The 19483-nt window shown below is 33.6% G+C and overlaps 1 protein-coding gene across 5 annotated transcripts in view; it reads right to left on the minus strand.

Moving 5' to 3' along the window:
- Positions 1–2022: 2022 nt before the first annotated feature.
- The window catches only part of LOC121409286 (probable phospholipid-transporting ATPase IA), a 59692-nt gene continuing 42231 nt past the window's right edge, over positions 2023–19483 (minus strand). For 2 of the 5 annotated variants that reach the window (XM_041601229.1, XM_041601194.1), the window contains exons 22-36: positions 18997–19087; positions 18379–18533; positions 17590–17672; positions 16423–16717; positions 15607–15681; positions 14639–14761; positions 13724–13864; positions 13110–13166; positions 12381–12488; positions 12000–12088; positions 10376–10477; positions 7235–7276; positions 4055–4146; positions 3604–3647; positions 2023–3185 (exon numbers count right to left, since the gene is read on the minus strand). In XM_041601229.1, the coding sequence (XP_041457163.1) occupies positions 3108–3185; positions 3604–3647; positions 4055–4146; positions 7235–7276; positions 10376–10477; positions 12000–12088; positions 12381–12488; positions 13110–13166; positions 13724–13864; positions 14639–14761; positions 15607–15681; positions 16423–16717; positions 17590–17672; positions 18379–18533; positions 18997–19087 (1575 nt within the window). In that variant the 3' untranslated portion in view covers positions 2023–3107. Of the gene's footprint in view, positions 3186–3603; positions 3648–4054; positions 4147–7234; positions 7277–9073; positions 9089–9148; positions 9164–10375; positions 10478–11999; positions 12089–12380; positions 12489–13109; positions 13167–13723; positions 13865–14638; positions 14762–15606; positions 15682–16422; positions 16718–17589; positions 17673–18378; positions 18534–18996; positions 19088–19483 lie in introns of all 5 variants that reach the window. The other 3 variants (XM_041601211.1, XM_041601203.1, XM_041601220.1) reach the window with 3 other exon arrangements.

The following is a 19483-nucleotide window of genomic DNA, read 5'->3' on the forward strand; positions in this document are numbered from 1 at the left end:
GTAAATATATTCTACAAAGTATAAAAATACCCTTTTTCTTTTTTTTTCACCTCATTTTCAGGAATATATTTTTTTCTCTCTATTTTTTCTTCTGTTGCATGTTTGACTCTATAAAGGCAACCACATAACATCACTGTGACATCTTTACCAGATAAAAACTACCCATTTGAGGGGTTGTGCATGTGTACATAAATGTAGTTGAATGGCGCCCAAGTCTACAGAGCTCTTATACATTGATTGTATGGTTTTATTATCCCTATCATGCAGCTTTATTTATAGATTAAATACAGGGTAGTGCAAGCTGTCAAAGGATTTATAACAACATGAATACTAAATTATGTAGTCTGTAAGAACAAATCACATTGCTTCGAAATATTGCTTACTGCACTATAAAACATGTAAATACAAAACATTAAAGCTTTAGCTCATAACAATTACCATATAGACAATCTATTATAAAGCTCTGAAGTACATTAGTTTCAATGCATGCCACTACATTTTTCATATGATATATTTGAACTTTTTAAGCCAGTTTTTTTTTGGCAAATTCATGAAAAAAATGAATATCTCATTGCAACAGGTTTACTGATATAGCGATATATACATACATCTTCATTAAACATTATTAGGCAAGCAAAGACACTTATGAATATTCATGATCCTCACTCATCGTCAATTAAAGTGCTTATTATTTCACCATTTACAAAAAAAAGAGTACTAGTAGCCCGAATTACAGCTGTATGCCCCCAAAATAAATATTCATCAGCTATTACTGTTGATACAGATAATTTGTTTGAATTGATTTCAATACAAGATCTTAGATGATATTGATAACAATAAGCAATATACATCAATTAGACATACACATGAATATGCGTAGGTCATAATCTCTTGGGAAAAATAGAAATTTGTTTGACTTGATCAACATTTGACTAAAAAGATGTAAACAACAAATTCTTTGAACAATCAGGGTAGTCATAAACAACAATTTTGACTAAGAATCTAATTGCATTTCCAGATGCATTTGGTACAGTATATAATGTATTATGTTATTGGTTAGATCATGCACTGGGGACGCATGCTACAGTGTATCCTTCATTCAAAATACCCATTATTTGTGCATTTTGGTGCCTAACCTACATTAAGTCATCTTATTTCTTTTTTAAATGCTACCCTGGTCTGATAAATTGCTTGGCCTTTGGTGAATATTTAACACAGAGGAGGTCAACTTAAGCAGACTAAACCTATACCTTTCATTCCATCTATTGAGCAAGTAATTCTATCACAATTCTGTATTGAAGCATATCATACAGCTAACAAGACACTGACATCCACAAAGATGACTATCATCTAATACGAAAGAATATTTATTTATATTTATATATGAACAATGCTGGATGGATTATTATAAAGAAGACATCACTCCTCTCCTTCACTCAGATGTTTATTCTTAATTATACCTTTCTTCCTAAATTTAGAATATTGCATCTTTTCTACCGCATTCTGTTGGCTGATATTCCACTTGTATCATGTTTATAATTCCTCAAACAACCTACAATTCGATGTCGTCATGGCAATTAAAATTATTTAAATTTTTGTATTAGAATTATCATACAATACTTTAAAAGATGATTCATTTAGATATCTAACATCAATATGCCTTATCATCTTTGCTCTCAACATACCCATATGAGATTAAATCTTTTGGCATGATACCATGAAATCAATTAAAATAGGGGTCAGTTAACTGTTAATTAATGGTCAAAACTTCAATCCCTAAACAAGTTTTTATCAGATAAAATTACTTAAATGAAATGAATACTGGCCTCATAGTATACGTGTACAATGTTCAGTATTATTATTATTATTACTTATTATTTGTACTGCGCTTTTCCCATTAGGCCCAAAGCGGTTACAATGAATAAGATGTAATATTTTAAAAACTACAAAGTATGAAAGAGATGAGTTTTTAATGACTTTTTGAAGATTGCTAATGATGGAGACTGTCTAATTATTAGTGGGAGGTTGTTCCAGGATTTTGAAGCCGACACCGTAAAAGTTCTGTCACCAGCTAATGTACGAGTTAATGAATATGTGAGGCGAAGGTGATCACTGGCCGATCTAAGAGCTCTAGTTGGTCTATACAGATTCAAGCAGTTACTTAAATACTGTGGAGCCTGTTTATTCAGTGTTTTGTAGACAATCACGAGTAATTTGAATGTAATTCTCTGTTTAAAAGGAAGCCAGTGAAGAGAATTAAAGAGTGGTTGGGAAGGATGATCCCGGGAAACCTGTAGAATTAATCGTGCTGCCCAATTTTGTAGTCGTTGAACACGGACTAATTGATTAGAGGGAATTGTAGAAAGGAGCCCATTGCAATAATCAATACGAGACAGAACCAATGAACGAACAGCATTGTATCTTCAACAACTGGACTTGAAGAATTCCCTCAAATCATGGGGTATACAGACAAAGAACGGCAAGCAATCATTACACTGGGGTTGGGGGAACACGTTTAACCCTGTTTATGCATGAAAGCCGAGATGGGGGGGGGGATGGTTCATAGTACTTGAGATTTAACCCTGTTTTATTGGTAGACAGAAAGAGAAAGAGAGGAGAGAGGAAGAGAGAACTGTAAGGGAGGGGGCAGAGAGAGAGAGTTGGAGGATTCTGAGAAGAAAACCTCATGCATATGACTTGGATTGTAAAAAAAATATACTCCTAATCCTTTACTAAGTATGAATCATGATCATTATGTACAGAGGTGGACTATGTTTATGATGGGGATACTTCAATAGCTAGGCCATATCCATTGCAGTACTTGAATGACCCTGGTCCAAGTCCTAGTCTTGGTCTACTTGAGGTGCCAAAGTTATATTCCTTATTCAACTTCCCGAGTTAGATAGAATATCATTAATCAAAATCTAGAGGTTTATAATAGATCCCTGTCTTCCAGCATGCCAGATTAGAGCACAAACGATATTACCGAAAATAGTTAGCATCCTTCTGTCTATCAACGGATCCAATGATAACAAATGGAATATACATAGTGGTTGAAAGAAAGTGATATCAATCAGCCTCTGATTACCATTAAACAAGCATGTATATCACTTGTTTGGTTCTTCATGGATAACCACAGCACCTGTCGGTCTCTTGGTTGTGTCATATGCTCGGATCACTTCAGCCTGAAAAAGAAATTTCAGAGAAATAAATCATTATTTGGGGGTATTCAGGTAATTTTTGACAGGCTATTTTAAATTTTTTTAGGGCGACATGTAATTTAATGATATCGAGGACTAATTGGTCATTTCGAGTTATTTATTTATTCATTTTTTTCTTGGGGGGGGGATTAAGGGATAATTTTGTCATGGGGGCAGAAGGTGTCATATTAGGGTTTGTTTGGGACACATGTGCCTATTTTGCCATTTGGGACCATTTCTGTCATTTTGAGGGTTTTTTTTCTTCTTTTAAGGGATATTTTGGTCACTTCCGTGGCTTCTTGATCATTGTATAGGGCTGATTTGAAGTCATCTGAGGGTCTAATTTGACCCTTTGGGAGCTGGTTTGGTGATTTTGGAGGTATTTGTTTTTAAATATTCTTACCTGAGTAATGACACCATGTTCCTCTTGTGAAAATGCAAATCCATCTAAAGGAAAAACAACAGTTACTGATAGATAACAGACAAACATTCAATATTATCAGCTTCACAGTATGATTGTTAGTAGAAGGCACATTGGTAAATCATAATAAAAAAAATAAAAAAATCATGATCATAAAAAGGAAGTTTGAAGAAAATTACTTGATAACATGAACAAGATGACAAGTCATTATGTTTATTAAAGTTGTTCTTATCTTTCAAACCACTGGTCATTGATGAACAATACACAATTCAAGATGATACTAGAATTTAATATGCATTATTACAATTTTACCAGAGCTTTGGATTGACTTTCAATGTACATGTGTAATGAGACTGCTACACATATACATAGGCAAGACAAACAGTTGATGTATGGTGTAAGAGAAGATAAAATCCTAATAGAAATAACTTACGTCTTGGTGTACCTTCCTCCTCTGCTAGATGTCTGGTGCTACTGGGCGATCGTTTGAACAATCTTGTTAGAAGCCGAGAAGTTTCACTAAAACTACAAAACAGCGAAGGTGACATAAACAAAAACATATATTGATTCTGTGCAAGATAGTTCATCAACAATTATGGAAACCACCAAATGGCAACGGGGGGGGGGGGGGGGGGGGGGGCTCAATTGTAAGTTTTTATTCCTATTCACATTCAGATATGTAGCAGAGAGATACTATGAAAAAATTCCTGCATTTCAGTCATATTTGTTTAAAAGAATATTAGTAGTAGGCTAATGAACAATTAACTAAAAGTATAAAAAGCTAAAACTTCATATTATTGGAATATCTGGTCATTACTAAATGATGAATCCTGCTAATATCAGTATGTAGCTGAATTGGCGTAATCCTGAGAGCCAGGAGGGCAATAAGCCTACATCCAATCATAAGCCTTTCTGCTTCTAAGGTGATGACTTTTTACTCCTACAATAATTTGTTTTGAAACTCCTCTTATTTTCCTCTTATGTGATGAATATACAATAAATGAAGCAGATATAACCCTTTATATTACCGTAACTTTATTTGATGAATTATCATAGTTTCTTCAAACATAAATATAAGCCCTGAAAGCTTACTAATTCCATTTTATTTTTTTGAATGATATTCATAGTTCTTGGTGGCAGTGCATTTTTTAAAGTATTATTCTGTAAAATGTAAAATGAAAAAAGTAAGAATAATTAAACACACCAAGGTGTTCATTCAACATCTATACTTAGAAACGGCAATTCAGCAAAAAGTTAATGTGTAAGTTAAGCTTAATGCAATGATTATTGCAAAATTATTGAAATTAAATGATTCAATTGCAGTTAGCTGTAGCTGAAAGTGAATCTGATAAAAAAGTTATGAGTTAGATATAGATTAGTGACAATAAATAAGCTCAATCAGGGTCCCCATAACAAAATGAATGTGAATGATCAAAGGGCTAATTTATACAATTGATAGCTTTGATGATTATGATTGTAAAGGCCACCGCACACCTTACGACCTGACCGGTCGCCGAGTGGCTTGCGACTGGGTGAGGGAAGAGGAGTCGCAAGGCAGTCATAAGCCTCGACACCGCACACCTTGCGATCCGATCTGCGAATCACGCATGCGCTTTTTGCTTTTTGGCATAGCATCTGAGAAATTGCGCTTACCACTGCGTATGCGCATTGTTTATCATAATACGCGTTATGCAACTCTGATGTCTGATTGGCTGGAGGTTGGATTGAGCTTGCGATCCAGTCATAAGTATTCGACATGTCAAATCCTTCTGATTTTCCTTGCGACTTGTCTCTGACCGGTCTGCGACTGTTTAGCTGACAAGCGCTGTGACGTCACATCTCCCCTCACTCAGTCGCAAGCCAGTCGGCGACTGGTCGGGTCATAAGGTGTGCGGTGGCCTTAAAATTAGCCAAATGATCAATCACTAAACATTATGTTACTGGGCCCAAAAGTATCAAAATAAACATAACATTCCTCATAAATATTATAAAATAGTAATTTGAAGCAGCAATTCTTGATGACATAAACTAGAAAGTGAAAAGAATCATGTTAGAACACATGAAAAAAAAAGCAAAATGGCATGTTAAAGGTAAATGCTAGTTTTGGTAAAAATATCAAAATGAGTTCGTACAGAATCCAATGAAATGACCACCAAAGTGTCAAAGGATTCTGGAAGAAATTGTGTAATTGCTGAGAAATCAGCAAATAAGCACAGGATTTGGGTAGAGCGTCGGGCCCGACGCTCTAAGCAATAATTATACATTGTCCCACGTGCGCTTATCTGTGTTGGGGATCTTCGGTTTGAACATTTTGAGCGTAGATTTCCAGATTTCACAAAGTTCAGTTAATGTAACTGTACCAGATCTAGATCCTCGATGATATTCTGACAATTAAGCCTTGTTTTACAGACTTTCTCATGAAATCAGTGTTTACTGCAACTACTGGCATTTCTCTTTAAATAATCTTTAAAAATAATTTTCAGAACAAATTAAATTCAAAATGACAAGGGGGGCATAGTCAGTAGTTTTGATTGACAACTGTTAAAAGCTACTGAAATCCTTGTATTTGATTGGCTAAGAACAAATTAGTCAGTATAAATTACTGACTAGATGCTCAATAAAACATTTGACAGGAAAATGACACAAATCATATTGGCCCTAAATCACAAATGTATTTTTACCTTGAGGGAATTTAAATCTTGACAGCATGCATATTAATAGCTTAAGTGTGCGCTTTATGCACTTATATTTGTTTGATTACGTTAATTTAGGAGGGGGATTTGTACCCCTCCCTCCTTGTTTTATAACTCTTTTATGACTTCATGTCATTGAGCTTAGAATAAAAGAATATCTACCTAACTAATATTTACCAAATGAATCACTGATCAATATTTGTTTTTATTTGAATTGAATATTGGTGACTCTCTGATGATGAGTTAAGTCTCTAAATGAATACCAGGGCCCCCGTCTTACAAAGAGTTGGGATTGATCTAATCAATCATAACTCTATGAAAATCCACCAGTGTCATAATTTTTCTACAGGAAATATGCAGTGTCCTTCGTAAACAAAGATAAGCACAGTGAATTTTCCAGAAAACAATGAATGCATGAATATCCATCATCGTTTGAAAATATGTTGAACAAACATGCATAATAGATGTTGATGAAGATGGCCGTCCATAGTTTTGTAAGACGAGGCCCAGGAATGATATTTTGAATAAGGATGCTGTGTGAGAATTTGACTCTTGTATTACAATGTTGGATGAAGACATTGAATACACAATCTATTGATCACTTATTGAACAACAAGATTAACTTGATTTCATTTTATATAGGGTAGCTCCACTAGTGAACATAACTTTATATTCTTTATGAAGCTCCTGTTGAAAAAGGGATATATGCAATAACATAAAAATCATATCATGAAGAAATAACTTCTGTAATTACTTAATGATTTCATTGTTTCATAATAAGGGTAGTTGTGGGGGGGGGGGGGGTGATTGATGCGCAGTAACATTCAAATCATATTAAGAAGCAAACAATATGAATACATGCTTGTGATATAAAGCTTGTTTTTATTTCATTCCTTTTTGAAGCCATGCTGACATCTTACCCATTCCTAGCTCTCAAAGCTCGATTGCCAATGTATTCAACACTTCAATAAAGAAAATGATATAACAATCAACATGATATCATAATAAAGAGAACAATGTACACTAACATCACAAAATTAACAATGCAAAACTCAACATGTCATCACAATAGAGAGAACAACACAACATAATATCACAAAACAAGACAAAACATAAATATAGAAAAATGACGTGGCATGAATAATGAATAATCTAGCAAACAAAACTGATGATTTTCAAGTCTTATTTCTATAATAATGAAGAAAGATTCACATTATATTCTAATAACCAGAAGAACGTTTCAGATACAAGTAGTTGGACAATTTGTCAGATCAAAGTGTTGATGACAATGGATATGGCTCCTTTCTAATCACATTTATTATTGAAATTATGAAAGCTTATGAAACACTATTAATGTGTTTCAACTTTTATGTTCATAGATATGCCTTAAAAATTAAATCATAATGATATTTAAAGTTGCAAGTTTGTGCATTTTCAGCTTAATTCACCAAAGATTATGAATTTGATCCAGAAATAAAATCTATACATATATGTCAAAAATGCTATAACACACAATAAACTCCAAACAATTATAAGAGTGACACTGACTGAGAGATAGTACTGAAATGATAATAAGCAATACACAATGACAAAAAGAGGAACAAAATGATTTGAAATTCCACAAAGAATGACATTTACAGAAGAGAAATTAAACACATCTGAAGCAGTGTACATGTGAAGTGGAGAGAGAGAGAAAGTGACCTGTGTACATTTAGAAATTTACAATGAACTTGTGAATAAGAAAACAGTAATAACATAATAATAGTAATAACAAAATCAAGAAACTTAGGTCAGTAATCAAATTCATAGTTCAGAACATAATACAGTACATACATAGCACAAACAACAGGTTATAAAGAAATAGTAATATCTTCAGCAATAAACTAGATGAACAAGAACTTACAATTATTAATAAAAAAAGTTCAAATAGGAATATCCACAGATAAAATAGAAATCCTCCAGAAAAGAATCTCAAATGATATGAAGTAATAAATGGAAAGGACTTGAAATGTAAACATTTAGTAGTTCTGTTTTCTTTCATGTAAAAAAAAATGTTAATTTGTGCACCTATATCTATTCAAATATCAAACACATAATATTCACTCTTCTGTTAACGAATGTTAAAGAAGTAAACATAAAAAGTCTAGTTAGCACAAAACCAAACTAAGGTCAATGCCTACAAGTACTGTATAATTGTTTCAAGAAAAATTAGTCTTTTCTGTTATCTTCTTCATTCTCCCAACAAATCCTAGCACTCTATAGATATTACCCAACATATTGATCTTTTTTCTCATTTTGGATGTATATTTTGTTATTTCCACATTCTATTATATTGCTCTGTATTCTATGTTGAAGCAATTTTAGACTATAATTTATAATAACATCATGTGTTACTTTCTTGCATTATGCTATGTTACAGATTATATCATGTCTCATGAACCTAAGAATTTTTGTCAAAATTTTGTTATTCATCCATGATCAAAGTCTTTCTGCACAATAATTGGTGAGGAAGGTTAATTATCAATATTCCAAAGTCGCTGATTGGCACAAAAATACCTCACTGTTCATACATAATCTAGATCCTCTGTATAGAAACCAAGGCCACGTCTTACAAAGAGTTGTGATTGATTGGATCAATCGTAACTCTTTGTAAGGCAGGGCCCTGTATTAGTGAATCAATCAAAGACAACACAAAGGGACTGGTTTAAGAGAGTTAGATACACTCAACACTTTTCCCACACTAAAAGATCCCAACATACTTTACAGGTTTTGGGCTGATAAGGATATAAAGCATGCAAAAGAGAATAACAAAGGAAATGACATTGAATACCTACATGTATACATGCAATCTATAAAAGACAAAAATAAAATACAAAGATCATGCTCTTTCAAACATCAATACTCTGACCAGCTCAACATTCATAATTTATATCAAGCTTGGAATAACATTCGGGGGTATAAAGGCATCTAAGGTGCAGATTTTTTTGTGATTTGTCACAAATCAGCAAATTTGACCAGCCACCCAGAGCTGCCAACCTGAACAAGAACATTTCAGTATTTTTAAAGCTGAAAATCAGTATTTTGGCAAGGAAATCAGTATTTTCAAAAAAATACCATAGGACAACACATAAAACTGAAACTTGAGAAATCAGTATTTTGCATGAAACCATCAGTATTCTTCTCATTTTTCAGTACTAAATACTGAAAATCCGTACTACTTGGCAGCTCTGGCCACCCCAAACCAACTACTAGTATAAGTCGCCTAAAATGTATTTTGAGATTTCGATTGAGCACATCCTAATCTTCAAAATATATAAATTGTTAAAATCAGTTATAACCCAAACAAGTACTTGATTGAATGCAGAAGAAACTACGCAAGAGCTTAAAAAAAACAAGGAGAAAACAACAGTTCCCAGGTTCACTCAAGCATGATATGTGCACACTGTACAATCTCAATAAAAACTTCCAAGCAGGCTGCAAAAACTTGTGTCAAAGGAACTCTGTATCTTGTTTTCTTTTCCACTTTACAACTTGAAATTTTGATACTTTGAAAGAATCAATCTTTTAGACAATGTATAATTTTTTTTCTTTTTTTGCTTTTTGAAGACTAAATTGCTATTTTTGCTATCTACAGAGAACCTCCCTTGGCGACTATTGTTGGTTTCGGGGAGACTGGTCATGAAAGTCCTTCATGCAAATCCCGCAAAAAATCTACGATGAAATATTTCCTGAAGCAATGAAGAGGGGTTTTGATGATGCCTGCACATACAAGCATTACATATATTTATATTTTACTACATGAATAGATCTTAAACATAATGCATTTGAAGTGGTTTGGGTCAACAAAGATATCTATGTAACAGAATGACTGATAGATGAAGACACAATATATAAGAATCTTCATTCATAGGTAGAAAACTCATGCACAAAAACACTAAGGTATAACAAAACAAAACAATACAAAAGGATAAATACAACATGTATCCTACAAGCAATACAAAGGTTTATATGAAATATGTTATGATTCAACATTACGACTCTTTTTACGACCTTTGACCCACCTCTTCTTTACAGATTTCTGTATGATGGCTGTAGGATCAATATGCTGAACCTCTGCTTCTTGAACTTCTTCTGCAAGAGTCTTGTACATTGTTCGCCTAAAACTGTTGATAAATCAGACATTTTCATTTACATTTGAGGTCACACAATATAATGCATTATCACTATGTACCTATGTACTGTCAATAAATGAAGGTAAATTTGCATACTGATATTTCTCATGGTGAGACAGCCAAGCTCCTTTCATATCATGTATTGTTTTGATTTAATTTGAAATGGTAAAGAAGTCTCATGGCTGAAGAGATGTAGTGGTCCACCTGCACTCCTCCAATAAGTTCTATTGGGAGGAGAGACCTGCGGGTCACAGTGATTCAGTTCGCTTTTCACCTCCCAGGCATAGGTGACACCAAAACAAATAAAAGTAAAATAATAAATAACATCACATAAGAATAAAAATAAAGAGAAATATTGATATTATTAGGCATTATATTTAAATGATTTTATGGCAAGGTGACTTTGCTATACAGCACATTTCCATATCACAGTACAAATGAGACTAGTTAAACAGGGTACAATCTACTGTCTCGCCTAACATCGTAAGTTTTATAATGTTTACTCATTTACAAGAGAACACAATATACATGTTTAATTTGATGTATTCATAAGGTGTGTATATTTGGGTAAAGATATTTTTCTTTTTATTCCACCATGAGCCAGTATCAACATTGCATGTTGCTTTTGACATAAATAGTATTGCATTCATTATTAAACAAATGCATACCAAGAGGTACTATCTGTGTTAACTAGTGGCTCAAAACAGGCATTATAATATATGTATTTTATATTCTTGCAAACACGTCTACAGTATGAAGCAGCTTTTCATCATATCATTAATTTACTCGGGGGGGGGGGGGGGGGCTGGGGAGTGTATTACCTATATGTATGAACAGACTCTACAAACTTCAATTAGTGATTAATGAGTCTCGAGAGAGGTTACTTTTAACTATGAAACCTTTCAATTTTAAAGCAAAAATGGCAAGGACTTAATACCATACAGTCATAAGACCTTGTAAGGACAAGAGGCCATGCATAGTTTTGACCGTTAAATGACTGTGCTATTTCGATGCCTGACAATCTTGACCATATGACTGCAATGAAAATCAACACACAATGCTCGAACAAAAGGAAAAAACCCATAGTAACAAGATTTTCCCATTGCAAATTTATCGCTAAATGGCAGGGGGGGGGGGCTGAATCAGCAATAACATTTTGATCATATCTTTACTAATGGGAACTGGAACCCGTATCTCATAGAAATCAATGTCATAATACTCACACAGTGTACATCTTTCTGGTGTTGTTTGGTCATGTTTTCAATGTTTGCTTTATATGTAGCGTCTTGAGTAATAATTTAGTAGAAAGTGCACATTAGGAATACTTATTATTCACTTTATATTTATTTTTTTCTTTTTGTTTTTAAATAAGTACAGAAATAGTGTAAATGCGTAAATCTAGAATGCTTGTAGGTGGCTGATAAAATATGGGGCATTTTATATAAAGAAACTCCCTTTCGTCTCAACAAAAGGAAATTCTGTCATACCCAGGTAAAAGATTTAAAAGACTTACGCTTTCCAAGCTACATCTCGTATGAGAGCTGCTACAGGAATAAGAAGTAATAACATCCAGAAGATAGTACTGGAGAATACCATTTGAGCCTGGAAAAAGAAATATCATGATACAGCAGTATATTAGCTTGGATAAGATAATATGATATCTAATGAATTTTACAAAAATCATTTGCACATACAAATATATGGGTGGTCATTTCATTAGAATGTAGGGGGCAATCTCATAAAGCTGTTCTTAAGTAACAATGACTGTAATTAAAGTTATGTGTTTCTTTACAAACAACTTTAGTTAACACCATCCCGTTGTTCAGCAAGTTTGAGATTGTTATACCAAATTTCACATTGAAATGTAACATTTTCTGGAGAAAGATATGCTTACCTCATTGAACATATCAGATGCAAATGAGATGAGAGGAAAGAGAACTGAGTAGACACCAAAGAATACTACCCAAGCTATCAAACCAAACCATAATGAGACATGAACAGGCTGAAACAAAACAAATGAAAAAAAAATTAATAATAAGAATAACACTTGCTAACATTGCGAGTAACACTTATCCAAAGCATCTTGGGGTGTGTTTATGCTTCCACTTTTCCTGGTCAGAATCAGCGTTTTCATATGTGGTTAGTCCAAAACATGGTTGCATCCATGCTTACTTTCATTTAAACGACATTTCAGAACGCCGATCGTAAAACTTACAAAAAGATGTGTTTCAAAACATGGTTTGACCAGAGGGTTTCTGGAAGAGTATAAACAGGACCACAATCGTAAACGTCTTTAAATGACATCACTTGGTATATGCTTGCGGTGAGATGAAAATTCGCTAGCAAATAGAGTGCTCTACAGTAATGAAGTATAATTAGTCTGGATTTTCACAGAGCAGCCATCATGCTGCTCTTCATGAGATTTATACTGTTAAATAGGATTTCAGTATATAAAAAAAATCATCTATATTCATTAATCCTATACAATATTTATTAATCCTATACAATATGTATTAATCCTATACAATATTTATCAATCTTATACAATATTTATTAATCTTATAAAATATTTATTAATCTTATACAATATTTATTAATCCTATAAAATGAATGAAATAATTACCCATGTCCAAGTATCCATCTCTAGACCAGCCTTTAGAGTTACAACAACCAGAACACACTGCAAGACATGACAAGTATTAAGTAAATTAATGCACTTCAATAGGAAAGCCATCAAAGCTTACTCTTATAGTATTTTCATCATCATAATTCACATTCTGATATGAAACTTATTTAAGAATTTGTTAAAGGGGAAAATCTATACTATTAATTTAGGGAGACAAACAATTATTTTATTTCCCCAAAATGTACTACTGACAAAGAAAATGACAAGCTTATGGTGGAGTGATGTGTATTTCTGTTATTTTTTCTATGCAGGTATAAATGGGGAGTAATTTCCTAAAATCATTTATGTCTCATAATCAGCTTTGATTTGAAACCAATTGGCTAAAGGCGTGCTCAAAATTGTTAATCAACGTATTCTTTTATTTACTCTTAATTTCAAAGAAAGGACAATTATACATCAGTCTTGTCAGGTACTCCAAGTTTACCAGTGTGAACTTACCATATATGCCATGACATGTTGCCAGCAACAAGATAGTCTTGTGCCTTCCATTACCCCAGGCAACATCTTGTTGCATTGAGGCTACCACAAACAAGTAGATAGTCTGAACTTACCGTATATGCCATGTTGCCAGCAACAAGATAATCTCCTGCCTTGCCATTACCCCAGGCAACATCTTGTTGCATTGAGGCTACCACAAACCAGTAGATGAGAATAGAATGAAATACAGAATTAAGAGTCCACATCCAAAATACCTAAAAATAAAAGAGAATAATAACAAATCTCTCATTCTCCGATCTCAGAACGTCCATTGTATAATCATAGGGGCACTAAACAAAATAAAGTCATTGGAACTTCATCTTTTTCTCATAAAGTACAGTCCATCATGTTGTGTGTTGTCATAGTATATTTGCCTAATCTGGGGCTTGTTGCTGAAAGAGATGCACCTAAACATAACTAAAGAAATCAGGTTCTAATGCTTGCGTTTCATTGGTCAAAAATCAAGTTGCGTTTGATTATTTGAGTAGTTTTTTATTGCAATTCTTTAAGTAACTGGTACATGTGTATAAACAGTATCCTTAACTTGTTAGTTATCACTAACATGATGCCAGATGATTTTTTTCTTTAATCAACATACCAGTTGTTCCCTTTAACAACTTTTTAAAACTTGACAAATATGCTTTATATAATGCAAATATTGTTGACTTTGTGACTGTTAATACAAACTTGACATATCAATTTCGTCTCAATCATCATCATCACCACCACCACCACCACCACCATCATCATCATCATCATCATCATCATCACCATCATCATCATCATAATCATCATCATCACTACCACCATCATCATCATCAACATCATCATCATCAGCACCATCATCATCATCATCACCCTCACTATCATCTTCACTGTTATCATCTCGTTCATCATCAACATCATAGTCAATCCTTGATCACTATCACCATGATCATCAACACATAACTTAGACTGTAGTCAAGCCCTATCAAGTCGATGAATCTTACTTTAGAATTGAAGTACTCTGCATTCTGAGATGATTTGTAAAGCTGAGGGAATCTCTTCATACTCTCTACACTGATATTACGATCAAACAAACCAATGGCGAAGGGTGGCAAAGCTGTGAATACCTGTATAAAAGATATCATCATATTACTGGTAATACTCAAAACAAGGATATATTTGAATATGAACATCATCCTAAGCTGTGAAGTATCAAGCTATTGTAACATTCATCTCATTTCATAAAGAAATTATCAATTTTTGATACTTGAATAAAACGTTCATGCGAATGCATCAATGAAGGAGATCTAAAATTATCATTTTGCAGTCAAGTGAGTATATGTTGATCAACTCAAAGTTGAACTATGGAGTAAGACTTAATGACCACATTGTTCAAAGCATGTGTAATAAGCCAGTTCACGGTTAGCTCATGATCAACTTTTCTCAAATGACCTTTGTGATTTTTCATTAGGATAAGTATCATTTTATGTAGATGTTGCGTAAGCTTTACTGGTAGAGTATTCAAATTCTTAGAACAAAAGGCATTGTATAGACCAGGTGACTAGTATAGTACATCAGGGATAAAGTTTGGAAATCTGTTTTATTGTCTGCCTTTGGCACATTTGAATATTGTTTAGGCTACTGTCAAATACCAGTGATTATGAAGGCTCTATTTATTACTCTTCAGCTTGGATGTGATAAAATGAATATTTTGAAAGGAATACATGAATAATCATTAAATCACAAATGCCTATGTCAGTGAATTTGAAAGCCACCTTCATGGTTTATCTCAAATGACCTTTTTCTGCTCGTGCGCAGTTTACAACCGTGAACTGGCTTATTTATGTACGTCAAGTAAAAGTTGCCAAACGTTGAGAAGGTTCCCGTAATCCCAAAACATTTGGCTGAAACATGCTCATCTGTATATCAACTTCTATTGTTTAGAATTGGTTAAGAATAACTCACTACTTACCAGGTTGTAGATACCAATTGCCCATCTATTGAAGAGGATTTGCCCTGACCAACCATTCACTATTGCAAACCAGAACTTTAAAAATAAGAATTTAGAAATAATTATCAAACTCATAGTCAGTCACAGAACTGTACCACTCATAGGTAATTATTCGGAAGATATGAAGAGTATAGAAGATCCCAATATTAAAATTTCTTTAACCATTTGTCCCTTTAATTTCACTTTCCTGTACACTGACTGCAACATGAATATTTTAACAAAATGATGTGCTAATCATTTCTTCTCATAAGTACCTTTTGATATCTGAACAATATTAACATATTCTTTCAATTGTTATATTTGCAAATACATCACATTGTTCAGGATTAATATGTTATTCACACTATTCACCATGTACCCTTTTTGACTTGCATTGTAACCAGTTGGCAGCTCTTTACACAGCACTGTTTTTTTGTGTGTTTTCTCCTCTATCAATTGTCTCCTTAATCTTGTTATGTATTATTTTTTCTTATAAATGGTGAAAATAAACTGTTTTAGGGGTAAATATCTAAATTATTTTGAAAGTGTACAACCCTCTAAAATACAGAGACATATGTTCATGTTTAGAATGAATATTCAAGATATAACTTCCAACTCAATGGACTAACAATTATGTAAATACTATTGACCATTAACCTTTACTCCACTCTTTATTGATCACTGTCCTCTGTAATGCCTGCAACATGATTAGTTTATCATTTGGTGCTACTGGCATCTATTCTCAAATACACCCTTTGAAACATTATATTTTTTTTGACAATTTGAGAGTGTACATACCTCCATGATATAGAGACAGATATTCTTGTAGAATGAATATAAGATGACCTTTGAGATACGATTATAACTCCAGACTCCATGGACTAACATGAGTTTATGAAGGAACCTAAACTGAGCAATGGAGTAATCAGATGAATTAGCTGCTTGAAGTCCTTCACGACCGCTGATACCAATACCAACATCAGCAGCTTGTATCATTCCTACATCATTAGCACCATCTCCTATGGCAAGGGTTACGGCTTTGACATTCTGCTTTACAAGGTCAACAAGCTCTGCCTTCTGAAGAGGGGTCACTCTATTCAAGAAAGAAATGCAGATCATGCAAATGTCACCAACTAAACTAACCAGGTTGGTGTTTCATAAAGCTGTTCATAAAGTTACGAACGACTTTACGCACGACTTTACGCACGACTGGAACATGTTCTTAGGTCATAACTCAATTACATAAAGAGATCTCGCATAGCATAAGCATGGACCTACTGGCATAAGAAGGGATCACCAGTCATGCGTAAAGTCATTCATATCTTACAAACAGCTTTATGAAACACCCACCAGACACTCAGAGAAGAAGAATAGAGCATTCTTTATATACAATTGTAATAATAACAGTAAGCAACATTTATACATATAATGCTTTTAAGTGCTGCGTACCCTGGCTTTAGTACATCTATCCTGATCAGGTGAATGAGCAGTCAAGGAATTCATTTCAACAGGGTTCCTATTTACTACACTTGGGTGGAGAGTGGCAAATAAAGAAAAATGTCTTGCCAAACGGTGTGAGTGCTTTAGTAAGATGTGAACAGCAGACCCTGTGGTTATCACTTCAAAGACTTATCTTCTCTGCTACAACATCTCAATGTATGTTGTGCTGCACTCGACCCAGGTGAGGTAAATGTTTACCTGGCATGATTAATTCCTTGAATGCACAGAGTGCCTTGCAATTGGAGGTAAAGATGGGGATAATATAGAGTGTGCCACTGAAAAGACAATTAGATGATCAGCGCCTCATGAATGCTATGTATTATAATGAGGTATGTATGATCTTCAATTAACACCATTGAGATGGCTCTCATGCAAAACATAGGCCGTATGTATAAGCAAAATAATCATGTTATGAGCCGGAGAATCTATAGTTGATTACATGTAAGAAAAAGGTAGATATCTTACCTGCAGCAAATGACCGACTTGCATGACATAGCCAGTTCCAAGAAGTCTTTGCGTAGATCAAAAGATAAAGCAAACTTCAGAGCCTAGAGCAGAATTGGAGAAAATAGTAACTTTTTGATTGATTTTACTTTTTTTTTTAAATTAATTTTTGAAAGCTGACAAACACATCTTGAAAAACTATACAAATTATGTTGAAAGAGTATAAGTAGGTATGCATTGCTGATCACTCAGTATATTTAATATTCTAATGGTTCTATGTTTACATACAGCTCTTAAGAATCAAGCTTGAAGATTTTTCACCCCATATTTATAGAAAATTACCTAAAAATTCAAATTGTAAACTTGGACTAATTAAGTTTGTTAAAGATATGCCATGACATAATACATGTTCATGTGTGCTTATTAGTGTTGATTGCTCAGTCTTAAGCCTGTATGTTTTCAATTTTATTTTCATTATTTCACAATGTTTGGCTTGCTTAAACAATGTCACAAGTTGCTGTAAAAATCAGCTGGACAGTTTACCTTTATTGATAAAATGACCTTTCCTCAAAATATTGCTCATGACAACTACTTCAATTTTTTTTGTCATTTTAATAGTTCAAGACCATTTCCTTGAAATATTGCTTACAACAACTTATCCATGAATCAATGCTCATGATGATTAATAATCAATTCTTCAAGTACAATAGCTTTCATTCCATTTATTTGGTATGATAGTGAAAAGACATAAATATGGGAATAAAATACAATTAACAATAGAGATCATTTTTCAACCAGACTAAGACATACCTCTCCATTGATAATGAGTGCTACATCATTTTCCTTGCCGATCTGATCACCAAATGCTGTGATATGTCTTTGTAATGTCTCTCTAATCTCATCATGACTAGTCTCATTTATAATCAACAATGGCATCGCTGGGTTCAGAAGCTTACAGGAATATCCTGAAACAAATAGAATAATGTTGATCAACTATACAGTAATCTGGTAATATATTCATGCAATGAGGTGTCTTTGAAATGTCTCTCTCATTAATAATCTACAGTGGCATCGCTGGGTTCAGAAGCTTACAGGAATATCCTGTAACAAAATGACATGATGAACTGCTATAAAGAAACCTGGTAATATATTCATGCAATGAAATGTCTCTGTAATGGCTCTCTCATTAATAATCTACAGTTGTATTGCTGGGTTCAGAAACTTAATCCTGTAAAATTTGAATAATATTTATCAACTGTACAGAAAACTATTAGTGTATTAATGTAGTACTAGTATCCTCTCTCACAGTAAGAAAATCTTCAAAGGCATTTTTTTTTCAACATAATAATATATCTATGTTATATTTGGTCACATAATGCTATTTGAACAGGATTTAAGGATATGAAGATGAAGGGTACTAATACTCACCAACATTGATAGCGGTCTCCTGCTTGTCTCCAGTCAAAACCCATATCTTGACATCAGCCTTCAGTAGGGTATCTATCGTCTCAGGAACTCCCTGTAAATAAATTTAAATAATTCTTATCATCATTAGAAAGCACAAGTCAAGTCTCTTCTCTCACATGATCATCATGATCGCTTTCATGCATCTTTATTTACATTGTAAATGTATAATTTTCACTCAATACATGTCTTGGGCAGTGGTTCATTACCAGCTACAATCAATTCTTATTTTCAGTTTTCATTTTTTCTAGTTTTCATTGGAGTATACACACTTCCTCTAGATAGTAAATGGCATTTGAGATTTTGCAGTGATGAATTATAATTATTTATGTTGCTCACCAAATGTCCGTGTGAATTTGAGGAACTATACAGTGCGTCCCACAAAAAACGAAACCGAGATTTAGCGATGATTTATCATAACTCAATCATAAATACAATAGACAAATGACCT

This window comes from Lytechinus variegatus, chromosome 1, assembly GCF_018143015.1.
Source record: "Lytechinus variegatus isolate NC3 chromosome 1, Lvar_3.0, whole genome shotgun sequence".
NCBI lineage: Eukaryota > Metazoa > Echinodermata > Echinoidea > Temnopleuroida > Toxopneustidae > Lytechinus > Lytechinus variegatus.